A 22,417-nucleotide genomic window follows, 5' to 3' on the forward strand; every position below is an offset into this window, starting at 1 on the left:
AACCAAATTAAAACAATTGCCTATGTTTTCTTTTGACCCAGAGAAATAGATTTTTTGAGCATCCTGCAAGGTTATCTGCATTTGTTGCCCTGGCTGATGACACCTGTACATTTTCAAAGAGAACCAGTTGACGTTGTGAAAATGAGGCCCATTCTGTCACCAGCTGGTGGAATTCCAATTTAGTTCATTAATCTGGGCTTGAAAGCTAGTCTCAGTAATAATGATCATGAAACCATCATTGATCATTTTAAAAATCCATTTACTTCACTGATGTTCCTTAGGAAAGGAAATCTGTCATGCTAAGCCAATTTGGACTATACGTGACTCCAGGCTCACTGCAATAGGATTGACTCCTAACTGCCTTCTGAAATAGACAAACAAATCATTCAGTTCAACAGCATTTCCAGATGAACAACAAATGTTGGTCCTGACACCTACATCCCATAAAACAAACGATGAGTCACCATCCAGCAAACAATTGGATCAGTCTGTGACTTTAGGGTGATTTGGTAGTGTGCTGCTTGCTGTATAAATTTGCCTTTTGACAAGGTCACCTCAGAAGTTCCACTAGAGAATGAAAGCTCCCAAGGACATGGATCAGCCAGAAGACCACGGCTTGAAGAAGGTGCGATGACATTCCTGGTAACTGCGAGAAGACAATGTGATATCTATGACCTACCTATTGCTTTGGATCACCACAAAACATGCGCTCACCACTGGACAAGTCTCTAACTGCATTTACTCATATGTCCTAGTTAAAGCCACTTCTAACCTTGTCAATATATGCGTATAGATCTTAATGCGCAGACAGCACTGATAATACTTCCCATAACGTTTCTTCATGGCACAACTACATAATGTATTGTCTGTTAACCTTGATCGACTGCTTTCCCTAGAAGTCGGCCAAATGGCAAAAGAGCATGAAGAAGGGCTAATGCCCGAAACGTCGATTCTCCTGTTCCCTAGATGCTGCCTGACCTGCTGCGCTTTTCCAGCAACACATTTCCATCTCTGATCTCCAGCATCTGCAGACCTCACTTTCTCCTCAAAGAGCATGATATGGCTGGCTGCAATAGTGCTTATTGATTTGCAAGCATCTCAGGAGGAGGCTGGAGATTGGCTTGTACTTGCTGCTATCCTTGGAGACCGCAACTTCATGCAGTGCACACCTGCCATGGCACTAGCTCTAACTCAGAATAGTGACTGATTGACTGGAAAGCAGGCCTCAGAACAATTTTTAAAATTCATTCACACATGGCATGTGGGTGTCGCTGGCTGGGTCAGCATTTACTGTTGGTTTCTGCTAGCCCTGAAGAAGGTAGGAGTGAGCTGCCTTCTTGAACCACATTTAATTTTGGATTTCTCCCATTGCTGTTAGTTCCAGGATTTTGACCCTGCCAAGTGAAGGAACGGTGATGCATTTCCAAGTCAGGATGCTGGGTGGCTTGGAGGGGAACTTACATGTGATGGCATTTCCATGTATCTGCTGCCCTTCCCCTTCTAGATGGTCATGGTGTGGGTTTGGATGAAATAGGAGTTTAATGGAATTTGTTCAAGGTAATTAAATAAAATTTACCTGGAAATTTCAAACATGGTTGGGGTTGGTGAGCAGTAGATGGTAGACAGCAGTGGGCAGATAGAAATCTCATCCTGCCACATATCATGTAGACATTCTGTTGAGGTGGTAATTCTAGTCTGAACAAGTCTATTTCTAGATTGGACCCTGCTTTTCTCAGTAAACCAAAACATTCCTTGGGTTCATCTTTAGATGTGAATAGCTACGTGTTGCAAAACTGGGATGATGAAGTGTATTGGCTGCTTCACACATTTCTGCCTTTGATTTAAACTTTGATCATCTGGTTTCTCAGATCTGCATTTTAAAAACCAAAAATACACTGTACCTTTTAAATGTCTCTAATTTCTAACTCAAGAAAGTTTATTTTCATTAAATTCCTCAGAATTGAGGAAGAAATTTGTGTTCAGTCTTCTCTCTGCTTCTGGTGGTTGATAACGCAGCTAGGGTATAATTTAATTTGTTTAACCCATCTTCCCAGCACAGAACATACACTGATATAAAACCCTATGTATAGTTTTTTTATTAATCCAAATGCAATATGTGTGACCTCAGGAGTAGGGCTTTATACCTGTATTCTACTTAACTAATGTGACCAGTTACCATGCCTCTACTCTCTGCTGTTTTTTAAAATTTGAATAAAGAGGGTAATAAATACAATAGGACAGCAATGATGTAACACTCAGACAAATTGAAGCATGTATAAATACAGTTTTAAAAACCTCCAAAAATATATATAACCATGCAAAAACAGAACATAACCACTATTTGCATATGTCGATGAAATGGGAGTCTCTGAAGTATCAAGAATAAAGTAATGAAACTTTAAAAATATATTATTATTATACAAATGAAAATATATACAAGCATAAAATCACATTTAAAATCCTTATCCTGATGGGATGGAACAGATTCTCATCTTTGTTGCTGTTTGCTTATTGTTTAAGTTTACTCTTATACAAGAATCCTTTTAGTATCTTTAATGATTTTTTACTGTGCCTCTTTCTGTGACATGTTTTAAATGGGTCCCCAAGGTAAAGACAGTGGGGAGTGCTCCAAAATGGGTGTATTTGGTCCAGTTGAATGGTAGAGTTTTAAAAATCTGAATCTCAAACCAAACCACTTCCAACTTGCCCACATCCAGGTTTTTGGAAATAGGACCAGCAATCAACCTACTGGAAAAGGATGGCCAATTAAGTGGTTATAGTTGATTGATTGATTGATTGATTGATTGTCAACATGTACCGAGGTACAGTGAAAAGCTTTGTTTGTGAGCAATACATGCAGACCATAGTAAGCAAGGATGTACAGATCAGAAAAACTTAGAGGCTTATAGGTTACATTGCACAGGGCATGCACTTGGCAAGCGTGTTATTAGCAAGATCAGCATTATTTGAGGCTACAGAGTCCATTCATCAGTCTAATAATGGCGGGGAAGAAGCTGTTCCTGAACCTGCTGGTGCATTTGTAATGTGCATAATGTGAGTGTGTGTACTATTCAGCAATTATTTTAACTGTAACTCAAATCAGTGGTGTTTTCTTCGACAGAATACAGGTGAAAGGAACTGACAGTTCCTGGATCCAGGAGATCAGTGCAATACCACATATCTGCTGATACATCAATTTCACCAAGGCCCTGTAGCTACCTTACCAACCTGCTCTAGATGGCCACTGATCCTGATTCACCTTCCTGAGCATTGTGATCTCTCATCTCCATTTTTACAAACCCCTCCATATGGTTTCCAATCTCTCACCTTGTTCCTTTTCCAATTTCTCCTGATCTTCTAGCTTCTGGTCTTCCCCTGGCTACCAGCATGTCCATTCCAATCCCTGTCTCCCCAGTGCTGCCTAGCTGTGAACCCTGATCATCGCCAGCTCTGTAATTTTACACAAAGCTGGACCATGATCTTCCCTGGAACCCCAACCACCTGGCATCACAGATCTCATCCTTCCTTGTCTTCACTCAAAAGGCTGTACCTGGCAGTATAAACTGTATCCTCTTGACACATCTCAATCTGGCTGGTCACACCCAGGAAACAATGACAAAAAGTATTTCTAACTTCAGCAGACCATTTGGGACCCTTGTTGTTCTGCAGTTTCTGACTTTGAACTAGTACCACTCATCCCTCTCATCTTTGATTTAATGTCCATCCCAACAGGAGCAATTAAAACAAGGTAAGCCATGCAAGTCAAAACACAAAACTTGTGGACATCGTCTTTAATGTTTCAGTTACATTCCTAATGCTTACAGACTCTTCATGAGTATGTCTTTTGACTACAATCAATATCACAAAACCATGTGTCGTTTGGGTTAAATCAGGCATTTTGTTTTCTAATCTCTTTTAAATCCAGGATTTTAAGTATTCCATATATTTACAAAAAATAAATATCACAAGGTCGGTATAACAGTGATTTTGTTACGATTCAGACCTGGGCATCATGTTCAATCTCCTGAATATCCCAAGATGTTCTGAAGGCAAACAATTAGCTAAGCCTCAGTGCAGAATGGTATCTGGATTAATCATTGGCAGTTTAATGAGAAGAAACTGTGCTTGCAATAGTTGATTTAATGGATTATTCTTGGGAAAAATACTTCACATAAACTGCAATTTCAAGCAACAATTATTCCTGTGTAAATACAATGAATAGCAAATACAGTCATGAACAACAGGTTTGCTGTAACAAAGCCTAATCAGAAGAAACTGTCAAAAAGTATGGAAAACCTGTTTCTTCATGATCTGCTGTCGCATGACAATGATCAATGATCAGCAATAGCCCCCCTAAATTTTCCTTGTTATGCACAGCCTGGTTATTTCAGTGTAGCTTTGTATTTGTTGTGCAGCTGCACACTCAGTACCTTAAGGGGGCCAGCTTGTGAGCAGCCTGTTGCCATGATTGTACCACAGTCATGCACTTGAGCAGCTTGGAGGGAGTGCGAGCATGGAGTCATACCTTTTACGTGCCTGCCTAATACCTTCATAAACCATATCCAAAAAATAAGGAATTTTTTTCTTGTGGGAGCATTCAGTTCCACCTCAAATACAATTTGTTGTTGGTGGCTACATAATCTTGAACATAGAATAATTTGTCCATCTGTAAATTGCATTGCAGTATGTGATATATATTAAACATTGATCAGCAAAGACAAAATCCAACATGAACATATATTCTGCAATTCACATTTTGATATTCACATTTCATACAACTTACATCACAAGAAGGGGAGCACAAAGCCAGATACAAAACAACTTAACTCATGGAAATGTATGGAATAATCTTCTATTTTGCTGAGATCAGCTATCTTGAAGGGTTTCCATTCTTCAAATGATAGGTATCCATCATATAATGCAGTAGCTTATAAAACCGTGATTGTTTCTGAAGAATTCTGGGGATACTTGAGAAAGCCTGTAAAACATCCTGTCACATTGCCATGGGATCGCATGATTATGGAATTTATTTCTCCCTGTAGGTGTAAAGTCCAAGCAACAGCACAATAGCACCAGTTTGTTTTGGCATAAAATTAAAATGCACTGACAATAATAATCCTAACCAATGCAATACAGGTATTGGAGGTGGTATGATCATAGTTTTTGAAGAATGGTTGTCAGTTGTTGAATGAAATAGATCCTGCAAGCAACATGCTCTATTTTCATTCCAGAATCCACTACACAGCAAAGGGGCCTAAATAGTGGCAAGGAATGGGGAGGTCAAATTCAAACATATCGTCAATCCAATTTACCAGTACCATCATCTGTGCATTACCAAGGTAACAGTGGTGTTTGACATGTGCATGAACAGTATTCTATGGACCTGCTTATCAATTATATCCTGATGAAGTAATGTCTAAGAATAGACAGTAAAATGGATGGAATGAATGATTTTTACTTGGACTCTTGGGTTCTTTCTCAGATAGATGGCAGCATTGAATGAATTACATGCAACACCAACCGCTCACTGTCCAACGAATCTATCAAAATCTTTACAGCTCACTCATTCTAACGGAAAGTCTTTTTTATGTTCACTGAAGGTTCAGACATTCAAGTCAAAAAGCTTTGTGAGCATCTGCACATCAAAACATCTCCATAATATTGGAATGATGAGGAACAATTCTTATGACTTAATTGAAATTGGAAAATAATAGAGCCATTTTCATAGAGTCATACAGCATGGAAACAGATCTGTCAGTCCAACTAATTCATGCCGACCACATCCCAAACTAAACTAATCCCAAGTGTGAGAGTTTGGCCTCCAAACCTTTCCTATTCATGAACTTACCCAAATGTTGGTTAAATATTGTAACTGTATCTGCATCCACCACTTCCTCTAGCAGTTCATTCCACACACCATCCACTCTATGTAAAAACGTTGCCCCTTACGTCTTTTTTTAAATCTTTTCACCCTCACCTTAAAAATATGTCTCCTAGTTTTGAACTCCTCCACCTGAAGGAAAAGACCTTTGGTATTCATCTTATCTATGTCCCTCATGATTTTATAAATCTCTATAAGGTCACCCCTCAACGTCCCAAACTCCAGTGAAAATGTCCCAATCTATCCAGCCTATTTTTATAACTTGAACCTTCCATTCTTGGCAACATTCTGGTAAATCTTTTCTGAACGCTCTCCAGTTTAATAATATCCTTCGTTTAACAGATTTACCAGAACTGCACACAGTACGCGAGAACAGGCCTCACCAACGTCCTGTCCAACCTCAGCATGACATTCCAACTCCTATACCCAAAGGTCTGAGCAATGAAGGCAAGTGTACTAAGCACCTTTTTAACCACCCGTCTGCCTGTGTCGCAAATTCAAAGAATTATCCACCTGAATCCCAAGGTCGTTCTGTTCTACAACTCTACCCAAGGCCCTACTATTAATTGTATAAGTCCTGCACATGTTTGCTTTACCAAAATGCAATATCTCGCACTTATCCAAACTAAACTCCATCTGCCACTCCTCAGCGCATTGATCCAATTGATTAAGATCTCTTTGTAATCTTAGATAACCTCCTTCATTATAGAACCAATTTTGGTGTCATCTGCAAATGTCCTAACTATGCTACCCATATTCTCAGCCAAAACAATTACATAAATTGAAATCAAAAGTGGACCCAGTACCGATCCCTGTGGAAGCCTGAAGGTCATGGGGTTCCAGTCTAAAAAACAACCCACCACTACCACTCCTCTCTATCTCCTACCGTACAGCCAATCTTGCATCCAATTAGCAAGCTCACCCAGAATCCCATGTGATCGAACTTTACTAATTCGTCTACCATGTGGAACCTGAACAAAGGCTTTACTAAAGCCAAGGGAAACATCAATCTTTTTGATTACTTCCCCAAGAAAATCAATTAAGTTTATGAGTCATGAGTTCCCATGCACAAAGCCATGCTGACTATCTCTAATCATTCCTTCCCTCTCCAAACGCATGTTAATGCTATGAGCTCCAACAACTAACCCATCACTGATGTCAGACTCACAGGTCTATACTTCCCTTACAGTCTTTCTTAAATAAAGGTACAACATGAGCCACCCTCCAGTCTGCCAGTATCTCACCCGTGGCTATAGATAATGCAAATACTTTTGTTAGGGGCCCTCCAATTACCTCACTAATTTCCCAAAATATCTTTGGACACATTTAAAGTCATAGAGATTACAGCATGGAAACAGACCCTTCAGTCCAACTCATCCATGCTGACCAGATGTCCTAAATTAAGCTAGTCCCATTTGTCAGTACCCGGCCCATATCCCTCTAAACTCTTCCTATTCATATACCCATCTAGATGCCTTTTAAATGTTGTAATTGTCCCAATCTCCACCACTTCCCACATTTGATAATGCCCTGTGATTTATCCAACTTTACATTTTCTAAGATCTCCAGCACCTCTTCTTCTGTAATGTGAACTGTTTTCAGATTATCAATACTTATTCCCCGGAGTTCTCCAGCCCCTATTTCTTTCTCCATGGAAAAAAAGAAACTGACATGAAATATTCATTTTACATCAATCATCTTCTGAGGTTGACCTTGTTGATCTTTAAGGGGCCTGATTCTCTCCCTAGTTGCCTTAATGTATTTATAGAACCTCTTTGGATTATCCTTAACCTTATCTGGCAAGGCTCTCTCTTATTCCTTCTTTACCTTCCTGACTTCCCTCTTAAGAATGCTCCTGCACTGTTTATACACTTTAAGAGATTCATTTGATCTCAATTGGTCTATAATCTAATATATGATTCTTCTTTATTCTTGACTAGAACCTCAATATTTTTATTCATTCATTGTTCCGTAATCTTACCAGCCTTACTCTTCACACTAACAGGAACATAATGCCCCTGAACTGTCTTTATCACATTTTTGAAAGCCTCCAACTTGTCAGTCATTCCTTTACTTGTAAATATTCTACTCCAATCTAACTTTGAAAGTTCTTGGCTCACTCCATTAAAAGTTGCCTTACTCCAATGAAGAACTTTAACTCTTGTGGAAGGCTTACCCTTTTCCATCACTATTTTAAAACTAATAGAATTATGATCATTAGTCCCAAAATGTTACCCTACCGTCACTTCAGTCACTTGCCCTGCCTTAATTCCCAAGAGAAGGTCAAGGTTTGCTCCTTCTCTAGTGAAAAATTTACATTCTGTTAACGAAACTTTTCTTGAACACATTTAACAAATTCCTCACTATCCAAACCTTTAACACTATGGCAGTCCCAGTCAGTGTTTGGAAGATTAAAATCCCCTACTATTATAACCCTATTATTCTTATGTATATCTGAGATTGCTCTACATATTTGCTCCTCAATTTCCCTCTGACTGTTCGGGTGGGGCCTATAATACAATCCTATCAAGGTGATCATGCCTTTCTTATTTCTAATTTCAATCCATATATTTTCACTGGACAATACTTCAGAAATTTCCTTTCTAATTGCAGTAGAAATGTTTTCCTTAATCAAAAACATCACTCCCTCTCCTCTCTTGCCTCCCTCCCTATCCTTCCTATAGCATCTGAAACCCAGAACATTGAGCTGTCCTTCCCTCAGCTAAGTTTGTGTAATAACTATGACAAACCAATCCCATGTTTCACACATGCCGTGAGTTCATCATCCTTACTGTAAGACCACTTGCATTAAAATAAAAGCAGTTTAATTCTTCAGAGCTACCTCATTCTCTGACTTGCTCATCTGTCTTTTCTAACTAACTTGCTTTTTTCTGATTCAGAATCATCCTAATCTGTCTTTCTATTTTCGCTACTACTTAGGAATCCCGAAACCCCCTCGCCAATAATTTAAAGGCTCCTTGATAGGATTGTATTATAGGCCCCACCCAAACAGTCAGAGGGAAATTGAGGAGCAAATATGTAGAGCAATCTCAGATATACATAAGAATAATAGGGTTATAATTAGAACTTGCAAATCTTTTCACCAGGATATTGGTCCCTTTCCAGTTCAGGTCACTTTTGAACTGCTCTTTTCTACCCAAAAGAGATCCCAATGATCCAAGAATCTGAGCAATCTTCTACTCAGTAACCAACTGGAAAAAAAACAATTTCTACCCCGGTATATTTTTCACTTCTAGTCATTAAGTTGAAAAGGAAGATTGAAACTCATCTTCCAGCTGAATGCCAACTCTCCATGTCAGTGGAATATCCAATACCTGTCAAACCAAGTACTATCCTTTCTGTTTTTGTCTCTCAAAATACCACCTGCAATTCTAAAATTAATAGATGGTTTCCAAAATTAGGCTAGATGTTACACAGAAAGCTTTAAACGGTTTCCATCGAAGTGGTTGTGTGAAGCACCACTGTGCAATTAGCTTAATTCACATCTCCCTATTCTTGGTTGTTCAATTTTTTTTCCCATTTCTCAAGAGTTGAAGTTCTGTTTAATTCAATGGAATTGCTTCGTATAAATTATACAAAGTTCTCTCTGTGGAGACATAATCAGAAATTCCTGAGAGTGACACCAAGGTTAGAATTAAAGGCAAAAATCAAACTGTAAGAACTGAGATTTTGGGGGACCAGGGATGAAAACGAAGGTAAATTTTGGTCTTTTCTTGAATGTATCTACCCTCACAATTAGAAGGAATTTATGCACCTCATCCCTATGTCTCTGTCTTGTCCTTTGCCTACAAAGAAAGTGTTTCAAATCTGTTGTATACGATTTACAATTTCCCCCAAGAGTCTATCAAATTTTCCAAGGTCATATGATAAATGAAAATAATAAATGCCAACTTAGCTGAAATTATTCTAGGGTCCGTGTAATGAAGAACTCAATTGTAAACACTGGTCTGGAAAAATGACAATCAAAAATTATTCCTAAAGTTCTGGTTACAACTTTCACCCAGTACTAACCTCTGGTGACCTGGAGTGCCAGATGTACGTATGTGTCAGGAGCAGGAGCAGTATTTTTGCTTCTTGATTCTGCTGCACCATTTAATAAGATCACGGGTCGATCCCAACTCCATATTCCCACCTAATCCTGATACCCTACCACCCGCTTGCTGTGACTATTGTTTCAATTTGCTCAGTGTGGAATTGCTCTTTCTCCCCACCATAGCCATTCTCTGATTGCAGTGGCAATGTGTTTTTTAATCAACCTGTTCAGAGATTGAAATAACTGCACAGAGACCGGTATCCTGTCACCAAGTCACCCTTTATTTGCTTGTGCACAGTATTCCAGCTGTGGCCAGCCAGCTCAGAGTTAGTCCACAGGACTGAGGAGATTCTAAATCCCCTGTTTTAATATATATATTTTTTTTTAATATCCCATTCTGCTCTCTTATCCAGTCCGATGCTATTATCCCATGTGGCCCTATTATCTAATCTGGCTCTAGTATCCCACCCTCCTCTGTTATCCAGTCCAACTCTATTTTCCCATCCGGTCCCATTTTCTGATCGGGCTCTATTATCTAGTCTGACCGTGTTAGCCAGTCTGGCATGTTATCCCATCCGGCCCCATTTTCCAATCTAGCCCTTTTTTTTGTTCTCTTAAACAAACACAGCAAAAAACAATTTAAAAAATCCCCTGTTTATTTTGGTCAGCCAGAGCTTCCTGATTGGCCCAGGTTAATGACCCCAATCAACGATCTCACATCTACAGGATCCACCTGGTTCCAATTACTAAAGAGATGTTACAACATGTCTCAGACTTAAGGCTTCTAACCCAAAGGTAGTGACAATACCACTGTGTCACTAGACCCCCTTCTGAAACACTACATCAACTAACCTGTTCCGGCATATCTTCACATAACTTTGGGGCAGTTGGGTTGTGAACCCAGGCCTTCTGGTCCAGAATTGGGGACATTATCAATGCACCACAAAATCCTACTATGCATTACCAGACTCTCTGGATTACTAAACTAGTAACAATACCACTATGAGCAATTCCATTGCTCAATTTGGTTAGCACTGCTGCCTCACAGCGCCAGAGACCCGGGTTCAATTTGCACCTCAGGCGACTGACTGTGTGGAGTTTGCACATTCTCCCCATGTCTGCGTGGGTTTCCTCCGGGTGTTCCGGTTTCCTCCCACAGTCCAAAATGTGCAGGTTAGGTGAATTGGCCATGCTAAATTGCCCGTAGTGTTAGGTAAATGTAGGGGAATAGGCCTGGGTGGGTTGCGCTTTGGCGGGTCGGTGTGGACTTGTTGGGCCGAAGGTCCTGTTTCCACACTGTAAGTAATCTAATCTAATGGCTAGATGTTTCATTGGCTTCTCCCCATTTTTTTCATAAGTTGGACTCAGTGCTGGAGAATACTTCCAAGTTAACACTGGTCCATGTTTTATCCAGAGTTTCCATTCAAGCTTCCAGAAAAAAAGAACCTAATGAAAATGTTTGAAACAGATAAAAGGGAATGAATGTCATACTTGTCAACTATAACTCAGTGATAGTACTTGCATCCCTGAGTCATGTGTTTAAGTTGTATTCTAGAGTCTCAAGTGCAGAAGCTTAAATATAGTTTATATTTCCATTGGAAGTAGTTCAGAGAAGGTTGACTAACAAGATTCCTGGGTCAAAGATATTGTCTTACAAGGAAAGGTTGAGCTCACATATTTTGAAGTTTAGAATAATGAGGGGTGATTCAATTGAAACATTTAAGATCTTGGGGGAGGGGGATGGTTTCTGATCTAGTAAGAAAACCAAGGATTATGGGGTGGGGGTACAGGCAGGAAAGTAATGTTACCTACAATTTGCCATATTGTATTGAATGAGAGAGCAGGCTAGATGAACGAATTGGCCTACTCATACTCCTGTTATAATAATCTCATGGTTTTTTTGAGGGTGTGCTGCACTGTTGGTGAATTCAGATTAAATGCAAAACTAGTGGCCCATCTGTCTTTCCAGGTCAACATAACAGAGCCATATCAGTATTGTGGAGAAGCTCAGTGGATTTCTCTCTTGTTTAATATTTATCCCTCAACCAGCACTTAAAACACATGCCCTAGTCATTATAATGATTGGAATTTGCTGTGTATAAATTAACTGCTGCAATTTCATCAATTTAACAACAGATACATTTTTAAACAGTACTTAATTTGCTATAAAGCACATTGGGAAGTCCTGAGGTTATGACAGGCACTACATAAATGCTGGTTCTTCCTTTAATCATTACCCCTTCTAATATACAATCAAAGTTGTTAAGAATGGTTCCAGAAGTTGGGTAGTTACAATGCTCGACACAGGCAATTCTCCAAAATTTTGGGGGGTAGGAATTGAGGGATCAGTGACACAAGATGACAGTCTGAAAAAGGTGGGGCAAGTTTTGATGGCTTACTTGTCTCATGATGACGTTGATTTTGAAGGGACAGGCTGGGAGAGGAATGGGAAAGATCAGAGTCAAAAACCATTTTGTTTTGGTGTTTTGAGAGGCTTGCTGATTGAGAAGAAAATAAAGCATGACAACTGGTCTGCAGACCATACCTGGTTGCAATCAGCTAAAAGGGATAGTTGAGCCGGGGAGGTGACAAACAGAACGGAGGAGTGCTGACTCATCAGGGAGAAGTGGGTGCATGCTGTCAGGGAGAGCACTATGCAGTACAGCACTGGTTTGGCCATTCTATGTTCAGTAGTAGCAGAACTGGCCGCATCCAGTGATACTTCAACATTGCATCTCGGGCCCAATGATCTCCTAAGATCTCAGGTTGATTGGGCAAATGAAGAGTCCAGTGGGAACCTGAGTACTTCATTACATGGTGCCCACTAAAAAGGCTGAACTACTATCATACTCCCACCTGATGTTATCTAGAGAACCAGCCCATCTCAGGGAGTCACTCTGCTGCATGAAAGGTACCTGATGAATGAAGCTATTTCTAAAAAGCCCAAGACCCAGCAACAACAGTTCACAGACTTAAAGAGAATTCTTCTCTCCCTGAGGTATTTCCATTTCAAAGAACCTTGTCCCTCTTACAGTACCAGTTCTGGCCTCTCTGCCAGCTTGAGAGCTTCGTGCATGCCCGCAGCAGAAAGTTTACGATTAATATTCCTGTACCTGCACCTCAGCAGATTGTGATAGGTTGTCCGCAGGTCTCTGTTGAATAGTGCATAAATGAATGGGTTCAGCAGAGAATTTGTGTAGCCAAACCACATGATCGTTCTCTCCAACCAAAGGGGTATACAGCTGCACTCAGTGCCACAGATGAAAGGTCTTGCAGTAGATAGTATGAAAAACGGCAGCCAGCACACAGTGAATGCCCCGACCACAATGCCTAGGGTCGTCGCAGCTTTCTGCTCCCTTTTGAAAATTGACATATTCTTCCTGTCATTTTTCAGAAGTCGGGCAAAGTGGGTGCATTCTTCTGATTCCTTGCGTGGTTTCACTCCTATTTTTGCGGCTTCACTCATGCGTTTGTCACCTGGCCGAGGGAAGCCCGCAAATGTATGTTTAGCAGCGCTCCTCTTAGCAGTCTTGAAAATCTGATGGTACATAAGCAGCATGACTGACATTGGGATATAGAATGCCACTGCTGTAGAGTAAATGGTGTAACCAAAGTCTTGGCTGATCAGGCAGACCTTGCCGTCATTGATGTTCTTGGCCCAGCCAAACAGAGGTGGCAGTGTGATGGATGCAGCCAGCAGCCACACACAAAGGATCATTTTAGCCATGCCTTTCCCATTCTGTCTGACCGGATACGTCAATGGTCTTGTTATTCCCAAATACCTGCAACAGAAAAGAAATGGTCATTGGCGATTGTTCAACACAATCACTTTCTATTCCTTTGAAAGTTAAGAAAAATGTTTATGTGTAGGACTGTCACCATAACAGAAAGGATCTTTGCTGGCTACACTTAATTCCATGTCCACAACTGAGTCTACAACAACTTGCATTGACATGGTGACTTTAGTATTGTAAAAGGCTCCAAGATGTTCACATCAACTGTGGGCACCCTTGTGGCACAGTTGTAGTGTCTCTACCTCGAGGTCAGGAGGCCTGGGTTCAGTCCCATCCACTCCAGTGGTGTGTAATAACATCTCTAAACAGGTTGATGAGAAAAGAGCTGATGAGGATCAGACCATTTCCTACGTATAGATACTTAGGGCATTGTTTACCATTTATTATACAATTGGTAACTCTCTTGATGCTTCTGCCAACCGCAAAGAAATACCAACTTCATGTGAATGCCAATAGGCTGGATGACCAACACTCACTGGCATAAATTCCATTTGGTGCAGACAGGATTAAAATTAAATGTAAATTTATCATTTCATGAAAGAAAAATAAATTAAACCTGCCACTGAGGGCTCTTGTGGTACAGTGGGAGTGCTCTTGCCTCTAAGCCAGGGGATCCAGGTTCAAGCCTCACCTGCTCAAGAGATGTGTATTAACATTGGTGAACAGATCAGTTCGAAACTATCACAGTTATAGTGTCCCTAGCTCGGAGCCATGAGACCAGCGTTCAAGTTCTACCTGCTCCAGATGTGTGGAATAACACCTCTGAACTGGCTGATTAGAAAATAGAGAGAAAACTCTGCCACTGAGCCACAAAAGGGTAAAGACGTAGGGTTGAAAGAATCTCTTAAAGGAAGAAGAGAGACTTGACTTGGTGAGACCTTTAAGGAGGATGTTGCGGAGCTTCAGCCCAGCATTAACCCTAACCCTATCACAGTTAAGGGCAGTGACAAACTGGTTAAGAGCTGAAAATTAGAGAAGTACAGAAATATCAGAGGGTTGTGGGATTGGAGGAGATCACAGAGAAAGGGAATGGGTGAAACCATGCAGTGATATCAAAATAAGGATGTGAATTTTTTTTTGGATTTGGGGGTGGCATGGTGGCTCAGAGGTTGGCAGTGCTTCTCACAGTGCCAGGGACCCAGGTTTGACTCCAATGTTGGGCGTCTGTCTGTGTGAAGTTTGCACATTCTCCATGTATCTGCATGGGTTTCCTCCAGGTGCTCCAGTTTCCTCCCACAGTCCAAAGATATGCAGGTTAGGTGGATTGGTCATGCCAAATTACCCATAGTGTCAGAGATGTGAGGCTTGGTGGATTAGCCATGGGAACTGCAGGGTTATGAGGATGGGGTAGCAGGGTAGGTCTGGGTGAGATGGTCTTCGGAGGGTAGGTGTGCAGTCAGTGATCTGAATGGCCTGCTTCCAAACTGCAGGGATTCTATGATTATTTAACCTTTTTTTTTCTAATCAACCTGTTCAAAGATGTTATTACATACCTCTGGAGCAGGTGGGAATTGAATCCAGGCCTCTTGGTCCAGGGGTAGGAACACTACCACTGTGACACAAGAGAGGCTCCGAAAACATTCGCCTAAGATTCACAATTCTAGTCTCGGGATATTACTGCAATATATATAAAATGAAAACTTTTCTGGAGCTGCAGCAAAGCCAGTCTGGGGGCAATGAACAATTCTTGGTTCAAGTCAGGACATGGGCAACGGACTAATGGATAAGCACAAACCTATGTCAGGCAGGAAATGGGAGGTCAACCCAGAGAGATTAGAATTGTCCAGTCTTAAGTTAACAAAGTTATTCAGCAGCAGATGAGCCAAGGAAAGAGTGGTGTTGAGCAATAATATGAAAGTGTAAGATGAATGTGTGTTTGGGAGCTCACCTTATAGTCAAATATCACCCTGAGATTGTGAATTGTTTGCTTTGACCTCAGAGAGCTGTCAGTGAGAGGGATAGAGTCGATACTTAGAGAAGAGAGCTTTTGGTGGAGATGGTAGCTCCGATATTTAGGGGGCTGGAGGAGGTGGTGGCAATGTACAATTGAGTATCATGAGCTAAAAAAGTTTTCAGGTGATGCTGCTATGAAGTTGTTGGTAGATGAAAAAGAGGAGGAAGCCAGGGATGGACTCCAGAGTTAATGTTGTGGGAGTGAAACAATTGCCGGAGCTCTTCTGGTAAAGACTGGAAAGGTATAGGTCTAGATATTGATATAGATGTGGGCAATAGGGAAGGATGGCATGGTCATGGAAGGCATATAGGTTTAGAAGGAAAAGAAGGAATAGTTTACTACTGCCCCAGTCACATAGGATGTCTTTTGCAACATTAAGCAGTTGTATTGTGACAGAGGCTGAAACCTGACTGGAGGCATTCAAATAAGGAATTGCAGAGAATTTATGCCTCAAATGAGAGGTGAGAGCACACTCAAGGACCTTGGAGAGGAAAGGGAGGTTGGATGGCAACTTGCAAGGACAAGGGGATCAAGCATGCAATGTAGAGGAAAGCAGATTCAAAGAGGCAGAACCTGAGGATAAAGCCATTAACTACTCTGATAAAAGATCAATGAACAGAAACACTAACTCGACAGCTGCTATCAGACCTGCTGAGTTCTTCCAGCATCTGCTCTTTTTATGACCATGAACAAGATGAGTGAATGTGGGAACTGGAAAGAGAGGGTGAGTGGACAGCGGTTTATTGCACTTGGAGTCATAGAGTCATAGAGATGTACAGCATGGAAAGAGACCCTTCGGTCCAACCTGTCCATGCTGACCAGATATCCCAACCCAATCTAGTCCCACCTGCCAGCACCCGGCCCATATCCCTCCAAACCCTTCCTATTCATATACCCATCTAAATGCCTCTTAAATGTTGCAATTGTACCAGCCTCCACCACATCCTCTGGCAGCTCATTCCATACACGTACCACCCACTGCGTGAAAACGTTGCCCCTTAGGTCTCTTTTATATCTTTCCCCTCTCACCCTAAACCTATGCCTTCTAGTTCTGGACTCCCCAACCCTAGGGAAAAGACTTTGCCTATTATCCTATCCATGCCCCTCATAATTTTGTAAACCTCTATAAGGTCACCCCTCAGCCTCCGACGCTCCAGGGAAAACAGACCCAGCCTGTTCAGCCTCTCCCTGTAGCTCAGATCCTCCAACCCTGGCAACATTCTTGTAAATCTTTTCTGAACCCTTTCAAGTTTCACAACATCTTTCCAATAGGAAGGAGACCAGAATTGCATGCAATATTCCAATAGTGGCCGAACCAATGTCCTGCACAGCCTCCCAACTCCTGTACTCAATACTCTGACCAATAAAGGAAAGCATACCAAACGTCTTCTTCACTATCCTATCTACCTTAAAGGAGCTATGAATCTGCACTCCAAGGTCTCTTTGTTCAGCAACACACCCAAGGACCTTATCATTAAGATTTGCTTTCCCAAAATGCAGCAGCTCGCATTTATCTGAATTAAACTCCATCTGCCACTTCTCAGCCCATTGGCCCATCTGGTCAAGATCCTGTTGTAATCTGAGGTAACCCTCTTCGCTGTCCACTACACCTCCAATTTCGGTGTCATCTGCAAACTTACTAACTGTACTTCTTATGCTCTCATCCAAATCATTTATGTAAATGACAAAAAGTAGAGGGCCCACCACCGATCCTTGTGGCACTCCACTGGTCACAGGCCTCCAGTCTGAAAAACAACCTTCCACCGTCCCCCTCTGTCTTCTACCTTTGAGCCAGTTCTGTATCCAAATGGCTAGTTCTCCTTGTATTCCATGAGATCTAACTTTGCTAATCAGTCTTCCATGGGGAACCTTGTCGAACGCCTTACTGAAGTCCATATAGATCACATCTACTGCTCTGCCCTCATCAATCTTCTTTGTTACTTCATCAAAAAACTCAATCAAGTTTGTGAGACATGATTGCCCACGCACAAAGCCATGTTGACTATCCCAAATCAGTCCTTGCCTTTCCAAATACATATACATCCTGTTCCTCAGGATTCCCTCCAACAACTTGCCCACCACTGAGGTCAGGCTCACTGGTCTATAGTTCCCTGGCTTGTCCTTACCACCTTTCTTAAACAGTGGCACCACGTTTGCCAACCTCCAGTCTTCCGGCACCTCACCTGTGACTATCGATGATTCAAATATCTCAGCAAGAGGCCCAGCAATCACTTCGCTAGTTTCCCACAGAGTTCTCGGGTACACCTGATCAGGTCCTGGGGATTTATCCACCTTTAACCGTTTCAAGACATCCAGCACTTCCTCCTCTGTAATCTGGATATTTTGCAAGATGTCATCATCTATTTCCCTACAGTCTATATCTTCCATATCCTTTTCCACAGTAAATACTGATGCAAAATATTCATTTAGTATCTTCCCCCATTTTCTGTGGCTCCACACAAAGGCCACCTTGTTGATCTTTGAGGGGCCCTATTCTCTCCCTAGTTACCTTTTTGTCCCTAATATATTTGTAAAACCCCTTTGGATTTTCATTAATTCTATTTGCCAAAGCTATCTCATGTCCCCGTTTTGCCCTCCTGATTTCCCTCTTAAGTATACTCCTACTTTCTTTATACTCTTCTAAGGATTCACTCGATCTTTCCTGTGTATCTGACATATGCTTCCTTCTTTTTCTTAACCAAACCCTCAATTTCTTTAGCCATCCAGCATTCCCTATAGTTACCAGCCTGCTCTTTCACCGTGACAGGAATATACTTTCTCTGGATTCTTGTTATCTCATTTTTAAAGGCTTCCCATTTTCCAGCCGTCCCTTTACCTGCGAACATCTGCCTCCAATCACCTTTTGAAAGTTCTTGCCTAATACCGTCAAAATTGGCCTTTCTCCAATTTAGAACTTCAACTTTTAGATCTGGTCTATCCTTTTCCATCACTATTTTAAAACGAATAGAATTATGGTCACTGGCCCCAAAGTGCTCCCCCACTGACACGTTAGTCACCTGCCCTGCCTTATTTCCCAAGAGTAGGTCAAGCTTTGCACCTTCTCTAGTAGGTACATCCACATACTGAATCAGAAAATTGTCTTGTACACACTTAAGAAATTCCTCTACATCTAAACCTTTAACACTATGGCAGTCCCAGTTGATGTTTGGAAAGTTAAAATCCCCTACCATAACCACCCTATTATTCTTACAGATAGCTGAGATCTCCTTACAAGTTTGTTTCTCAATTTCCCTCTGACTATTGGGGGGTCTATAATACAATCCCAATAAGGTGATAATCCCTTTCTTATTTCTCAGTTCCACCCAAACAACTTCCCTGGATGCATTTCCAGGAATATCCTCCCTTAGCACAGCTGTAATGCTATCCCTTATCAAAAATGCCACTCCCCATCCTCTCTTGCTTCCCTTTCTATCCTTCCTGTAGCATTTGTGTCCCGGAACATTCAGCTGCCAGTCCTGTCCATTCCAGAGCCATGTTTCTGTAACTGCTATGATATCCCAGTCCCATGTTCCTAACTATGCCCTGAGTTCATCTGCCTTCCCTGTTAGGCCCCTTGCATTGAAATAAATGCAGTTTAATTTATTAGTCCGACCTTGTCCCTGCCTGCCCTGACTGTTTGACTCACTTCTGTTCTCAGCTGAACCCGTCTCAGATTGATCTCTTTCCTCACTATCTCCCTGGGTCCCCCACCCCACCTTACTAGTTTAAATCCTCCCAAGCAGTTCTAGCAAATTTCCCTGCCAGAATATTAGTCCCCTTCCAATTTAGGTGCAATCTGTCCTTCTTGTACAGGTCACTTCTACCCCAAAAGAGATTCCAATGATCCAAAAGCGTGAATCCTTCTCCCATACACCAGCTCCTCATCCATTCATCTGCTCTATCCTCCTACTCCTGCCCTCACTAGCTCGTAGCACTGGGAGTAATCCAGATATTACTACCCTTGAAGACCTTTTTAAATTTCTACCTAACTCTCTGTAATCTCCCTTCAGAGTCTCAACCTTTTCCCTTCCAATGTCATTGGTTCCAAAGTGGACAATGACCCCCTGCTGGCCCCTCTCCCCCGTGAGAACATTCTGCACTCTCTCTGAGACATCCTTGATCCTGGCACCAGGGAAACAACACACCATTCTGCTTTTTCTCTGCTGGCCACAGAAACGTCTGTCTGTACCTCTGACTACAGAATCCCCTAACACAATTGATCTCTTGGAACCCGATGTACCCCTCGTTGCATTAGAGCCAGTTGTTGTGGTTCTGTTCGCCGAGCTGGAAGTTTTTGTTGCAAACGTTTCGTCCCCTGGCTAGGCGACATCATCAGTGCTTGGGAGCCTCCTGCGAAGCGCTTCTTTGATGTTTCCTCCGGTGTTTATAGTGGTCTGTCCCTGCCGCTTCCGGTTGTCAGTTTCAGCCGTCCGCTGTAGTGGTTGGTATATTGGGTCCAGGTCGATGTGTTTGTTGATGGAGTTTGTGGATGAATGCCATGCCTCTAGGAATTCCCTGGCTGTTCTCTGTCTGGCTTGCCCTATGATAGTAGGGTTGTCCCAGTCGAATTCATGTTGCTTGTTGTCTGTGTGTGTGGCTACTAAGGATAGCTGGTCGTGTCGTTTCGTGGCTAGTTGATGTTCATGTATGCGGATTGTTAGCTGTCTTCCTGTTTGTCCTATACAGTGTTTTGTGCAGTCCTTGCATGGTATTTTGTACACTACATTAGTTTTGTTTTCTCTCTCTCTCTCCCCCCTGCACTGTCCACACCATGTGCTTCCTTTGTCTGCTCTTCTCCCTTTTAAACTGCTGTTGTTTTGATTTTTTTTCCAAAGTTCCAAAACAATGCAACAGCATATTAAACAGTAATTGCTGCTCCTGAAATTCGAGGAAATCACCGCCAACATTTAAAATACCTCAAAAAAAGGAGCAGCTCTTACAGCCAGAAATTTTTCCCGACCTCCATCTTGGATTACCCTTGTACCCTATATCGAGGGTTCAAGATTGTTGTGATCCCTCAGCGGGAATTGTGAGATTGGAAGGGGGGGGGGGCTGTGAGAGTGGTAGGGGGGGGGGCTGTGAGAGTAGGGGGGGGCTGTGAGAGTGGGGGGGGGCTGTGAGAGTGGAAGGGGGGGGCTGTGAGAGTGGGGGGGGGGCTGTGAGAGTGGGAGGGGGGAGGCTGTGAGAGTGGGGGGGCTGTGAGAGTGGGAGGGGGGCTGTGAGAGTAGGGGGGGCTGTGAGAGTGGGGGGGCTGTGAGAGTGGGAGGGGGGGCTGTGAGAGTGGAAGGGGGGGCTGTGAGAGTGGGGGAGGGGGGCTGTGAGAGTGGAAGGGGGGCTGAGAGAGTGGGGGGGCTGTGAGAGTTGGGGGCTGTGAGAGTGGGAGGGGGGCTGTGAGTGTGGAAGGGGGGCTGTGAGAGTGGGGGAGGGGGGGCTGTGAGAGTGGAAGGGGGGGCTGTGAGAGTGGGGGGGGCTGTGAGAGTGGGAGGGGCTGTGAGAGTGGGAGGTGGGGGCTGTGAGAGTGGGGGGCTGTGAGAGTGGGAGAGGGGGGCTGTGAGAGTGGGGGGGGGCTGTGAGAATGGGAGAGGGGGGCTGTGAGAGGGGGAGCTGTGAAAGTGGGAGGGGACTGTGAGAGTGGGAGGGGGGACTGTGAGAGTGGGAAGGGGGGCTGTGAGAGTGGGAGAGGGGGCTGAGAGAGTGGGAGGGGTGGGGCTGTGAGAGTGGGGGGGGCTGTGAGAGTGGGAGAGGGGGGCTGTAAGAGTGGGAGAAGGGGGCTGTGAGAGTGGGAGGGGGGCTGTGAGAGTGGGGGGGGCTGTGAGAGTGGGAGGAGATGGGGCTGTGAGAGTGGGAGGGTAGGGGCTGTGAGAGTGGGAGAGGGCGGGCTGTGAGAGTGGGGGGGGGGCTGTGAGAGTGGGAGGGGGCTGTGAGAGTGGGGGGGGGCTGAGAGAGTGGGAGAGGGGGGCTTTGAGAGTGGGAGGAGGGGAGCTGTGGCTGTGGGAGGAGAGGGGCTGTGAGAGTGGGAGGGTAGGGGCTGTGAGAGTGGGAGGGTAGGGGCTGTGAGAATGGGAGGGTTGGGGCTGTGAGAGTGGGAGGGTTGGGGCTGTGAGAGTGGGAGAAGGGGGGCTGTGAGAGTGGGAGGAGGGGGGCTGCGAGAGTGGGAGGAGGGCGGCTGTGAGAGAGGGAGGGGGGGCTGTGAGAGAGGGAGGAGGGGGGCTGTGAGAGTGGGAGGAGGGGGGCTGTGAGAGTGGGAGGAGGGGGGCTGTGAGAGTGGGAGCGTAGGGGCTAAGTGGGAGGAGAGGGGCTGTGAGAGTGGGAGGTGGGGGGCTGTGAGTGTGGGAGGAGGGGTGGCTGTGAGCGTGGGCGGAGGGGGGCTGTGAGAGTGGGAGGAGGGGGGCTGTGATAGTGGGAGGGTAGGGGCTGAGAGTGGGAGGAGAGGGGCTGTGAGAGTGGGAGGTGGGGGGCTGTGAGTGGAAGGAGGAGGGCTGTGAGAGTGGGGGGAGGGGGGCTGTGAGAGTGGAAGGCGCTGTGAGAGTGGGAGTGTAGGGGCTGTGAGAGTGGGAGGAGGGGGGCTGTGAGAGTGGGAGGAGGGGAGCTGTGTCTGTGGGAGGAGAGGGGCTGTGAGAATGGGAGGAGAGGGGCTGTGAGAGTGGGAGGAGAGGGGCTGTGTGAGTGGGAGGGGATGGGCTGTGAGAGAGGGAGGGTAGGGGCTGTGTGTGGGAGGGTAGGGGCTGTGAGAG

The 22,417-nt window shown here is 43.6% G+C and overlaps 1 protein-coding gene across 2 annotated transcripts in view; it reads right to left on the reverse strand.

Annotated features, from left to right (window-relative positions):
• Positions 1-3,776: 3,776 nt before the first annotated feature.
• htr7 (5-hydroxytryptamine receptor 7) overlaps positions 3,777-22,417 on the reverse strand; it is an 87,589-nt gene continuing 68,948 nt past the window's right edge. The window contains exons 2-3 of one of the 2 annotated variants that reach the window (XM_043712437.2): positions 13,049-13,717; positions 3,777-5,036 (exon numbers count right to left, since the gene is read on the reverse strand). In XM_043712437.2, the coding sequence (XP_043568372.1) occupies positions 5,027-5,036; positions 13,049-13,717 (679 nt within the window). In that variant the 3' untranslated portion in view covers positions 3,777-5,026. Of the gene's footprint in view, positions 5,037-8,358; positions 13,718-22,417 lie in introns of those variants that run through there. The other variant, XM_043712436.2, reaches the window with a different exon arrangement.

This window comes from Chiloscyllium plagiosum, unplaced genomic scaffold (assembly GCF_037043375.1).
Source record: "Chiloscyllium plagiosum isolate Xiang-an unplaced genomic scaffold, Cpla_swu_hap1 HiC_scaffold_22, whole genome shotgun sequence".
Classification (NCBI taxonomy): Eukaryota; Metazoa; Chordata; class Chondrichthyes; order Orectolobiformes; family Hemiscylliidae; genus Chiloscyllium; species Chiloscyllium plagiosum.